Source organism: Taeniopygia guttata, chromosome 1 (assembly GCF_048771995.1).
Source record: "Taeniopygia guttata chromosome 1, bTaeGut7.mat, whole genome shotgun sequence".
NCBI lineage: Eukaryota > Metazoa > Chordata > Aves > Passeriformes > Estrildidae > Taeniopygia > Taeniopygia guttata.
In genome coordinates, this window is record NC_133024.1 from 21712053 (window position 1) to 21724171 (window position 12119).

The following is a 12119-nucleotide window of genomic DNA, read 5'->3' on the forward strand; positions in this document are numbered from 1 at the left end:
TTTATATTCACTCTGCAGTCTCCCTCAAAAGCCTCTGCTGAGCCTGTCTGAGCACATATTGAGTGACCAAAGTTAAGCTGATTTGCCAATACTCCTGTACAGCACAAGAGCAAAAAAAGAAAAAAGAAAAAAAAAGAAAAAGAAAAAAAAAAAAAGACAGAGACATATTCTGCTTCATACAGCAACCTTACAATTATTAATAAAATTCCAATTGCAGATTATTTTGGGAATTATCACGCACTGCATAATTCTTATTACATCTAATAACTGCTGTAAAACCTGCTAGGAACAGGCCAAAAAGACAAATAACTCACATGCAACTGTTTTGCCCAAGGAAACTCTTTTAATATGACCCTGTTTACTCAGTGAAAGCTTTCTCCAGAAACTGAATTTTGAGGATCCGTTGCCTGAGTAAGGCACCTTTCACTACGTTCCTTTGGGCTATTCTGAATATGTAACACCACTTGAACATCTATGTTATCTTTTAGCCAACATTCCTAAAATGTTTCCCAAACAGCTGATATGTCATAAATGCCTTTTCTTTCTTTTGTAGAATAGTACAAAAATTTGCCTACTCCTAAGACCAACACAATTACAGTGCTGCCCTGTAGACTGCAAAGTCTCCTACAAGGAGAAAATGTCATTTTATCATTAGCTGCCTTTTCCTGCTATAACTGCATGAGCACTGCAAGAGCACCAGGCATTATGTTAGTTTAGGCAGAGCAGGAAGTACACAACTTTACATTGATATAAAGATGTAATCTACCCAAAGCTGCACTGAGGAACAAAAACAGTAGCCCCATATACAGCATCCATCCCCTTGTGTTCTCTACCTCCTTTGCTGCTCTTTCACCATGCCCAACCCCAGCTTGGAGAAGTACCAGAACTCCTCTGGAAAGATATTATGGCAGGCATTTTCACAGCAATTTTTTTTGTGCAGTTAAGCAAAAGATGTATGTTAAAACATGCAGCTCCTCCTCTATGTCTGGTTATGTACAACTCTCCAAAAAGCGTTCAAAACAAGCCCATTTACTGTAAAGGAGCAAGAGAGCAAGTGATTAAGGCTCACTGGAATATCATACCTAAGAAAATGTTCTGTGTTCTTTCCAAAACGGCTGGAGGAAATTACAAAAATGTATTAATTTGCAAATTCAGAGATTACCTGCACTGCCATTAAATCAGATCTAAATTTCTTGTAAATTAACCTTAGTGTCCTCGTATTCTTAGTCTTGATATGTGCTCTCAGATAGCTTCTTAAAGTCTTTTCCAAAGCAAGTCTTTAAATCAAAAATATGAGTCTTATCTTCATCCATTATAAACAAACAAGCCTATAATTTTTACTGATATTCTCACACTGTACTTTCTGTCTTCATGCACACAGAGCGTAAGAGAAGCTGAAAAAAATTCTCAGAAAAAGTCTCCATAGTGAGGAAAAACAACAGAGAATGGGAGTGGTCCTCTAGTACTTTCATTTATTACTAACAGAGTAGATCAGAGTGGTGAAGCACTAGGCTCCTGCATATATCCCAGAGACACAGCTGCAACTTTCTCAAGGACCAGGCCTTTCAAGCCCAACACATCAATTCTGCCCCAGGAGAATCCACAAATCAAAAGAAGCCTACTCCTGCTGGCCCTGGCCGAGTAACAAAGCTGAGCAGGACCCATTTTCCTCCTCCCCCTCTTCTCTCCCAAGATTTCTAGAGGAGCCAGCAGCTGACACCATAGAGAAGCTGAAGTACCACAAGCAGGTACCACTTTGCTTCTCTGCAGCCATCAGAAAAATCAGATCCCTTCAAACTACATGCAAACATGCAGCCATCTCCTGTTCTGCCCACATTAGTACAGAAACCTAATTTCTAGCAAACATCTACTTCAAAATCCCAACCACAAGATTCCAAAATCTTCCTTCTCACCTCTCTTCCCGGCTCCCGAGCTTGCGAGACGTGTACATATTCCCATAGTCCACGATGGTGAGATGCCGGGAGAACACAGTGACTTTGCTGCCCACATAGAGATCCTCGAGGTGCAAGCTTTCGTACTTGGTGCGCCTCAGAAACATGCGACGGTTCTTCACATCGTACTGCAGCACAAATAAGATTAGAATCTACCTAAGCAAGAGATTTAGTAGTGGGCAAACTCAGTCTTTACTGTCACAAATTTCCATAGTACTGTGGGATTAAATGTACCAAGAAAGCTTACAAGACTAGACCACAATTACAAATTTATTCCATTTAAACAGTCTCAAAGAGAGAGCTATCTTTGAAATTTTTTTTTGGTTTGTAATTTGCTTGTTCTAGTTCAAGCCGTGCTAGAAGGTTCAGGTGCCTGGTGAGTGCCTCTGCCCAGCCTCACTGAGAGCTCCCCCCGCACACCTGTGCTGTCTCACAGCCCAGTGGCTCACACCAGAAGGATCAGGATATACACTGGCAGGTCTCCTCCGCAGGGCATCATTCCAGTGATACTATGCTCTATTTGACTGTGTAAGACTCAGCATTAGGGACGGAGAGATGACTGCAACACTTGGCTGAGATGTTCTCACTGCCTAAAGCTGCAAGCTCAAAAGCCTGTCAGGAAAATTCAGCTTTATGTATCATCACTCCAAGCATGAAGCCAGACATTAATGTGTACTTTTCTGGGTGGGCTGGCAAAGCACAGAAGTCAACCTGCTGAACAGTTTCTTCATTGCAAGTAGATATTACAGATGCCTTCCAATTCCTGGGGAAGTGGAAGCCTATGAAAGGCAGAGCTTTGTCCTTCTCAGGCCAAACTTCCCCTTATGTCTCAACCTCCAGCTGCTGTCCTCCACTGCAATGGAGTATCCACTAGAATAGCATTAAAAGAAAGAAACATCATTCCCACAAATTTGGGAGGGGGAAAAAAATTTAAGAGCAAAATTTCATGTTCTGAAAAGTGTGAATACAGTCCTGGCAGAAGGCTAGAAGAATTTTCATTGTTTTCAGGATAGCCAAAACTTTGCAGATTAAAGAATTGCAAATTATTTTGATACTGCCTTCTGCTGAGGCCCAATTGTAAGGAAGAATCCTTCCCTCCTTAGTCCTTAGTCCCTCATACATGCTCCTACTAAGTGTTCACTATTCAAGTGCAGTAGGGAATTAAATGACAACATGGTAAAAAAAACCCACAAAACAAAGAAACCAACTTGAATTTGGTTACTTGTTTCACATGGACTTTGTCGGGAAGCCTATTAGCCTGTCTCAACCAAAATCAAATTCTTCAATATCTTGACCAAAAATCTGAGTATTTCCTTGGTTATTTCACTAATGGTTGCTAGAAAGGCACCCTGAAGTCCTTCTCTCATCTCAAAAAGAAGAGGGGCTCTACCTGTGTTAAAGGATTCCTCTTTAGAGTGGACTTTTAAATATGTTTAAAATACCTTTTTATAAAGTGACTGGTAAGCCACAGCAGAAGAAATATAAAACTGTTTGGACTGTTCCACTCCTGCCCATGTATATGTAGAAGTAAAATACCCAAAACAAAATAGTTCTCCAATAAGAATCTGTCCTTTTTAAAGATTTATTCTCTCTTTTTAGGAAATCTCTTGTAGAAAGAAATGTTATTAGGGCTTTAAGAATTCCCCATGAGAGTTGTTATCTCTGGAAAACTCAGAGAATGGGGCCTCAGTCAAGAGATCCAGTTTGACTGAAAGAACTGCTTGCTGTTCTTGAACAAAAATCTATGCTGTCTTCTTACAGCTGCAAAGCAAGCTGGAAAATTCTCTCATTATTCCCACTGGCATTCTATTTCACCAAGCAAGATATGAAGGACAGAAAGAAAAGTTAAGCTCAGGACTTCATGTAACACAAGCCTTCAACAGCTCTGCTCCACCTGCAGGTGCAGTGTGTGATAAGGGAGAGCTGTTGTCAGGGATGGGGGAGAAGGAGATGAAACATCCTCCTCATATGTAGGGGAAAGCCAGCTCATAACCATCACCTCCCTTCTCTCAGATGTGTTAGAGGTAAGAGCAGGTTGTCATCTCCTCAGGAAAGTACTAAAAGATGCAGAAGAATAAGGCAGTAATAATGAAAAAAAAAAAAATCACCAAGTTCTGCAGAAAAAAAAAAAAACCAAAACAAACCAATCCAGAAAATAATTCTAAATTCTGTCCAAAACTCACCCCCCAAAAGTGATTTTGAGATATTCTTTCTCTAAGGGTGTTCACATACATTTTTGTTCTTTTAATTCCTGTGCTGTCCACATGCAGTCTACGCCTGCATACACACCACACTGCTTTAACCTAAGAGCACACCAACAACATACAAAAGTCTGCCAAGACATAGGTACTGCACTGAGAAGCTCAAGAACACCTTGGAAACTCTTGGCTTTGAGACGTGTAGGTGAAATGAACAACAATTTTGCCAGCCCACACATGGTTGTGTAGGAAGATTATTACAGTTCCTGACTGATCAGCTAAACTGTGTCTGGGAAATAAAAATAAGAAACCTCACATTTTGAGAGTTGTGCACAGACATCATACAAAGAACTAACTTAGTAATCAGTGCAAAGTGCCTCTTCTCACACAACTGGGTATTACTGCTTCAGTGAGAAGCAGTTTGAATAAGAAAATGCAAATTCCACTAGACCTTTTATTTCTGCAGTTGAGTTTTATAGCAGGAAAGTGAAAATTTGATAATGAAATTACTAAGTGTGACTATCCAAATCTGGGCTGTTCTTAGACTCTTCACTAAGAATTGGAATGGACTAATCCATGCCACTTAATTATCCCTAAAAGGAAGCACAAAGCATTGGTTGGCATGAGGATTATCTTTATAGTACATATTATATTTTTATATACATGCCTGCTACTGCAAAATGCTGTTTTCACTGCTGTCAATAAGCAATGGGATCAGTTGTATGAACCACAAGTCAGAAAGGTCTGTGCAATGAAAAAATTTGGATCTCATGTCTGAAATGTCCTACCTCTCATTAAACCAAATTTACCATTTCCTGTACTTTAGCAACACTCTTCTACACTTTACTCTTCAGAGACTTCTGGAATCCCTGTTGAAGCTTATTTTCCTGTTTGGAATTAGCGTCAGCTTACTCTTCGCAAGCAGTAGGCCAGAGCTGCTGAGTTTCAATTCTGAAACCCAAGTAGAGATGGAATGAAAACAGATTTGTGAAAATAATCTCTCCACACCAAAGCAAGCTTTTAGAAATAAAAAAAACATAAATGTCGAAGGTATTCCATATGCTTCACTTGCTTTGCTTTTCATTTTAGAAACAGAGCAAAATACATATTAAATTAAATTTTCTTACCTGGAAAATTAATAGGCATAGGCAGTGGATTGCCATTTTATGAACCATTTAATTGGATACTACATTTATGACAATAGATTTTTTTCTTATATCCTTACCATTTCAATTGATGCATCTTTTGGATAATACAGAAGTTCATAACGCCGAAAGAGTGAAGCATTTGGGTCATACCATTCAGCAATGAAAGCATATCTCTCATCTTGACTCTGGAAAAAGAAAAGGGGCAAAACTGGCTTTTACAGAAGGCATACATATTCTATATGTAAAAATACAGTAAAAAAAAAATACTTCCTTCATTTGTTATTAGAAAAGTAAAAAAAAAAAAAAAAAAAAATCACTTGTAGATGGACTTGCACAATCTGCATATTATCTACTGTGTACCACATCTGGTGACATCTTTTTACTTGTTAGCTGTCATCTTTTAAATAGGATGGAACTTGGATCATGGCAGTTTCCCAGACAATCTCATAACTTACCAGGTTTCCTCAGTCATGAAACACAGACTACTGCTGACGTTGTTGTCAGACTTCTCAACTTAGTCAAAGTATTTGATTTACTTTCTTTCACTAAAAAAATGTGTTTACCTACAATTAAATTACAGACTCGTAACACATTTTTTCATCCTAAAAATAAACACTTTCCTCTTCCTTAACAGTCATATCTAAATTTCTCTTAATAATGAGATAAACATATTCAAATTAAGGACAACATTAGTTTGATTCTTTACTTAACTTCTTGAAATTTGTATAAAGCATAAAAACCTGGCATCATTTACAACTCATTTTCTGCCCCTAAGGGGTGCAGATGAGGAAGATGGATTGCAGTAATTCCAGAAGTGTAACTACATGCGTAGCTTCTCTCCATGCCTCATCCTCAGAGGATAACAGCCCCCAGTAAAGCAAGAACAAAGGCGAGGCATAGCACGTGGATGTGCAATTCTCATTCCTCTTAGTGGCACATGTTTGTTAGTTATTGATGCAGTATCAGCTATTTGATAGCTAAAATAATTAGATGGAGCTCTAAATTTTTAACTCCCACATCTCCTCTAAATCTGCTACTCCTAAGGGCAAGCACAGTCTTATTACAGACTTCCACACTTTATACATATCTGTACTCTTCTTTTACACTTTAGACATTGAGGAACCACTGGGAGTTTAACTTAAAGCTATGTGGGCCTCTTCAGTACTTCAGATTTAAGAAAAGGGCAGCATTTCAGTTGTTACAAAGACCACTTAATAAGCAAAAAGACAGAGTTCCTGAAAGCTTCCATGACTATTCTAATACACCAGCAGAAAAAGAATGACAATTTTCCAGAATCTTCAGCTTACCACTGACTTAGGACTAAACACTTTTGCAGGTTGAAGTCCTAACAGAAGCAGCAGCAGAAAATAATGAGATAATGAAAAACAAATTCAGAATTTTACAATGTGATGAATACTAGTACGTCTTCAGTCAAGAGCACCATGGCAAATGCCCCTCCCTCCTGTCAGCTCTTATGGTACTCCCTGTACTGCAAACAAAGTTATGACTGTACTGCAGAAACACTTATGCCATGGGGGCAGCATAGTGCCCCGTGAAGGATGCAGTTTCCATTTCTCTCTGTAGAAGTCTATGCAGCACTGGAAACTTTATTAGCATCAGCTACTCCAACTTCTGTATTATCTGTACAGCACACACTACAGAGTTAACCTCATCTTTTACATGCAGCATCCACCACGAAAACTCCCTAGGGACTTAGCCTGGTTTCCTACCATTGCTTGAGCTGGATGTGTTTGAGTCATTACTGCCACTGCCATCATTCTGGAGCTATGCAAATCAGAACAAACTCTGTCTTATGGAAAAACTCACTCCTGATTTTTCTGTATAGGCAATAAGCAGTAATAAGGGTCGGCAGACTGATTTCAACTTTGATCTCACACTCATACTACTGGACAACAAGATATTTGATCAATTGATTTGACTGACCACCATCTTGTCAAGAATGGATTTTACAGAGAAGCAGTTCTCCACCAAAGGGGTTATCTAAAATGAAGAACAGTCCAGTTTCACAGAACCATAGAATGGTCTTCTCGTAGTTGAGACGGAGATAATACAAAGCAATACACTCTATTTTCAGAAGGCTTCAAACCTGTTTTTATTACAGTATGCTTGCTTTTTATACATTCTAACAAAACTCCTAAGTTTACACTTTACTTATTGGTCATGAAAGACAAGGTGCTTATTGGAATAGGCAGTTGCAGGTAGGTTTCTCTTATTTATCTTTTTTTCTTTCTTGGTTTCTATGTCAATGACCTTGGTAGAAAATTCTATCAGGGGTAAAAACCATGGATCCTCTTATCAAACTTCTCTCTGGTTCACAGAAGTTCCTGTAAAACCTCTTCCATATGGTCTGGCTTGGAAAGGACCTTAAAAATCTCCCAGTTTCAACTCTCCTGCCACAGCAGGGGCACCTTTCACTAGACCAGACTGTTCAAAGCCCCATCCAACCTTGAACACTTCCAGAGATGGGGCACTCCTCAAGAACTACCTCCAGAAAATGACTACTGATGGATGAAATAAAATAGATGCACCATCTTTAATCAATGCCTCTTCATAACATAAAGACATATAATTGCATTACTACATGCTACTTTTTCATGTTATAGCATTGCTTTCAACTATATTTTCCAGGTAGCAGTTGCCACAGAAGCTACCAATTTCCATTTAAGTAAAACTTCCAAAATTTGTAAATTACTCATCTCAGGGAAGTAATGTATTTATATAAACAACCAAAGAAAGCACCAGTAGATTTTTTACTTAGTCACCAGTATCAATCATCAGCACCTTCATGTTTACAGTGAGAAACTGCACTGTGTGCCTTGTGTGGTGAGGAATTGCCTCTTTTTTTTTTTTCTTTTAACACAACCTTGGCTTTAAGAATCTGAACTTCATTAAGAATTTGAAATTCATTTTATAAGGGTTTATTCCGTGTCTAAGCTATTTGATATTTGTCATTCAGCAAGCTCTGCTAGCCACTGAATAGCAGAAATCATCATTCTGTATTATCGTCTTTTAGTATTGTAAGCAAAAGCAAGGTAATAAATGCTACTTAGACTTGAGAAAAACTGCAGAGCTAATCCTCAAACACCCAGAAAATGCTATCAGTAAGCAGGACAGCTTGAATCTGTTACTGTTATGTATCCAGAAAATATGGAGACCTGGTATTTTTCTAAAATCACCAAAACAAAGCCTCTAAAGCTTTTCCTGAGCCATAACTAGAATTTTCTCCGATGTGTATACATAGAATTATTAAAATAAATATTTATATATGTAGAGAACAGTATCAGAAAAAAGTTCAAAGCTTATGGAAAATGCTCTAAAAATAACTGGAAATATTATACTTGTGAACATGTCAATTGTTTCAGAGGCAGACACTGCAAAGTGAAGAAATTCAACACTGAAAGCAAACTGAAGACCCTACCAAATAAGCACCTAAAACACAGCAGGACTCTGATGTAACTATTGCAGATTCATGCAAATAGTCTTAAAACAGATAAAAGACAATACAGAATACAGTCATGATATGGTGAACTTATTCTGGGAAGCCCTTGACAGGCATTGCTGTGAAACTGTCACTCCAAGTCATGAAAAATGCCAACCAATTTCAAAATGTAAGTTCTTAAAAGTGAGTACACATTAAATTCACAATACATTTTTAAATGAGAACAGAAAATTTTATTTACTTATTTAATGGAGTAGGATTTTGAAGGCAAAAACCAAACACCAAAAACTGTCCACTTCCCATCACATACTGTAAGGATTGCAATAAAAGTTTATGCCTTCACAGACCTGAAATTCTAATTTCTGAACTAGCTTCAATTAGTTTCAATTAGTTTACCACTCAGTCAACAGAGCTGGTATGGCAAACAACCTTCCTATATACCCTTTCACTAGTGTGTCCTGACTGCAAAGTGGGAAGGAGCCTCAAGGATTTGGAAGTCCCGAGGGAGGCAAGCTAAGTTTCATTGTTAGCTTCTGTCCATTCTCCTAACAAAGGAAACTCAGAGAAAATAACTCTCCAAAGAAGAGTGATTAGAGAACAGTGATGACCTGTCGGGGGGTAACATGTTCAATGCACCACACTGCTCCAGAACGAGAGGGAGTCCTGAAAGGGGAATATTTTGCAGCTCTTGACCACAGAGCACCTCATTCCCCCAGGAAACGGGACAGGCATGTTAGTCACTACTGAAATCACATTCCTTTGAACAGCTCAAGTCATAACAAATCAAGTGAATATATAAGTACATTATAACTCAGAAAATTCTTGCTTCAAAGAATTAATTTCCATTTATTTCTGTACCATTCCCTCATCAAAATCACACATAGCCTCTGCTCTCATGACTATGCAATTAAACAAGCAATACCTAATAGGTGAGAAATATTTCTTCACAAATGTTCACATTAGTGGAAAAATTACTATCACTAAAAAGCCCAGCAGTGATTATGCACTTTACATTTACATACTGATACTTCCAGAACAACTGTCTTAAGCTCAGGATTTACATCTCCTTTCCACGGTAAACTCTAGAACTGAGATCAGAAATGTCAATTCACCTACTGTGATGATGGAAAGAAAAGGTTTCTTTCCTCTTCCTTCTGTAAGTTGCCCAGAAAAACATTTAAATGCATGTGGGTTTTGCTACCTTTTGCTTTTTTATTTATATTGGTATGTGTGAATATGCAGTAGGATGGCTCTATGGACATGAGAAACACTTATTGAATACAGCTGAAATACAAATCCCAAATTTTTTACTTACTTCTGGAAGTGATGGGGAAAGCAGTCACTCTTAGCCAGCATGGACTAAGAAGCTAAATCCAAGCATCCATCGAAGAACTGTGCCCCCAGAAAACTCTATGCAGAGGGAAACTGTGTGTTTGGAACCAAACTGCCAAGCACAGTCAAAACCAAAAAGCAGAATTCTTAACAAGCTGGACAGGACATGATATTTTGTCCTGTTAACCTTTTAGACTTCCAAAAGGCTTCTGCCCACAGGAAAACAAAATGAGATCTACCAAAGGTTTTCATGAGAAGCATCAGTGGTAGAAGAGTAGCTCAAGGACTAAGGAACTCCCACAGAAAGGTGGAGAAACTTTACCCCTCTGGTTTGACCTATGAAGAATATAGACCTGGATTTGGTTTTCCAAATGCTTCACCTGACAGCCAAACTACTGTACTATTCTGGGGTGAGTACTTCTGTCCTCCTCCTTCTCTGGTTTTGACTAGAAATTTCATGCTAGAGTTTATCTCACAATGGAGAAAACAGGGAAATGGGGGCTGCTGTTTTTTTTTTTTCAGCTCAAGAGAACTTCACCTGAACCAGTACCAAAATATTTCTTAAAATTAGAAAGCCCTGAGGTATCTAGAAAGTGCACCTTTACATGCTACGAGTAATCTGGTTTCTATGAGGTTATACAGGCTGTCAGGAACTTCAGCATGCATGACATGATCTGACAAAGGATCAGGGCCCATTGCTCACATATTACAGCTTTAGGAGTCATGCAGAGTTTTGCTACATTTTAAGTGTGCAGCTTTGTTGTCTACTGCTCCTTCGATATTTCTCAGTGACTCAGTGACTCTGAAATCAGACCAAAGAGAAAAAGAATCAAAGGATTTGAATCATCACCTAATAAAGCAACAAAAAGACTGCACAAACCTCAGTAAAAGCTGAACCTGATCCATCCCTATATCTGTGTTCTATATTTTGCAAAACTGCTGTCACAGGGAAAACCTCCAGTAAAGCACAGACCAAGCTGTTTCTATGAAAATCACTGGGAACAGGATGGACCAGCAGATAGGAACTATTCTCACACCAAATGGGTATTTCTCCTAATACACCAAAAGAGCTTTCTGGAAAGGTTGCTCTGAAGCTGCCTAAAATTCTTAAAAGAAACAATTTTAAGGGAACATTTTTTCATAAACTGCTCCCCTATCAAACCAGGTTGGCAGCACTCTCAAAAATACTTTGGAAGAGCAAGAGCATTTTTATTAAAAATTGGATGGTTTCAAAGCATAAGAATACTAATTTTTATACAACATTTCAGGTGAAGGTATCATGAGGCTCATTGACTCCAACATCAGGTAGCCTGCTTATGCATTAACATGTACACACCTTCTGTTTTTAGGAAGAAGCAAGATTTAAAAAAAAATCACAAAAGTCTTAGAGCTTGACAACCAAAAAAAAAACCCAAAAGCTGAAATGGCCAGTGAAGAGGTACCTTTATCTTTCCTCTTTATAGTTTCTACAAAACCCACCAACTATCGCCATATGTGCTGGTGCATTCCTTAGCCAGATGTTTGCCTTCACAGGGGTGAAGTGAGGGACCAGACCAACTGCTTTCACCAAGAACATTAATTTCACAATTAGGCCCAGAAACTGTTGTTATAAACATATAATCAACTTCCAAAGTCCAGATGCTACTATTAAAAATCTATAATCAACCTCTAGCAGGTATCTAAGTCCTGTTATGAATTATTTGAAACTGTTCCTTGAAGCCCATAAATCTCCAACCACTGCTCTCCCAGACCAATCCCCACTTCAGACTTAATGCTACTTCCTAGTCCTGAAGAGGACTTCAGCACAAATGAAAAGCAGTAAGTGACAAACGCCTGCTTTGAGGAGCAAGAGCCAAGAATTTCAGCCAGAAGCAGCCACTGACAGTGTTATACTCCCCCCGCAGGCCAGTGATAGATGGACCATCACAGCAGCACCTGCTTTCTCCAGAGCCCCAGAAATACTGATTGCTTTAAATGCTAGACTTAATAGATTTCCTGCTCTCCCATTTCAACATTTGGCAAGCCCTGC

General features: G+C 38.7%; 1 protein-coding gene across 6 annotated transcripts in view; it reads right to left on the minus strand.

Annotated features, from left to right (window-relative positions):
* Positions 1-12119, minus strand: part of NME7 (NME/NM23 family member 7) — an 88813-nt gene that overhangs the window by 65241 nt on the left and 11453 nt on the right. For 5 of the 6 annotated variants that reach the window (XR_003958672.4, XM_002189838.7, XM_072924958.1 and 2 more), the window contains 2 exons: positions 5376-5483; positions 1914-2080 (listed from right to left, as the gene is read on the minus strand). Coding sequence is in view for 5 of the 6 variants with exons in the window: in XM_002189838.7 (XP_002189874.2) it covers positions 1914-2080; positions 5376-5483 (275 nt within the window). In the remaining variant the exon portion in view is untranslated. The remainder of the gene's footprint in view (positions 1-1913; positions 2081-5375; positions 5484-12119) is intronic. The other variant, XM_072924946.1, reaches the window with a different exon arrangement.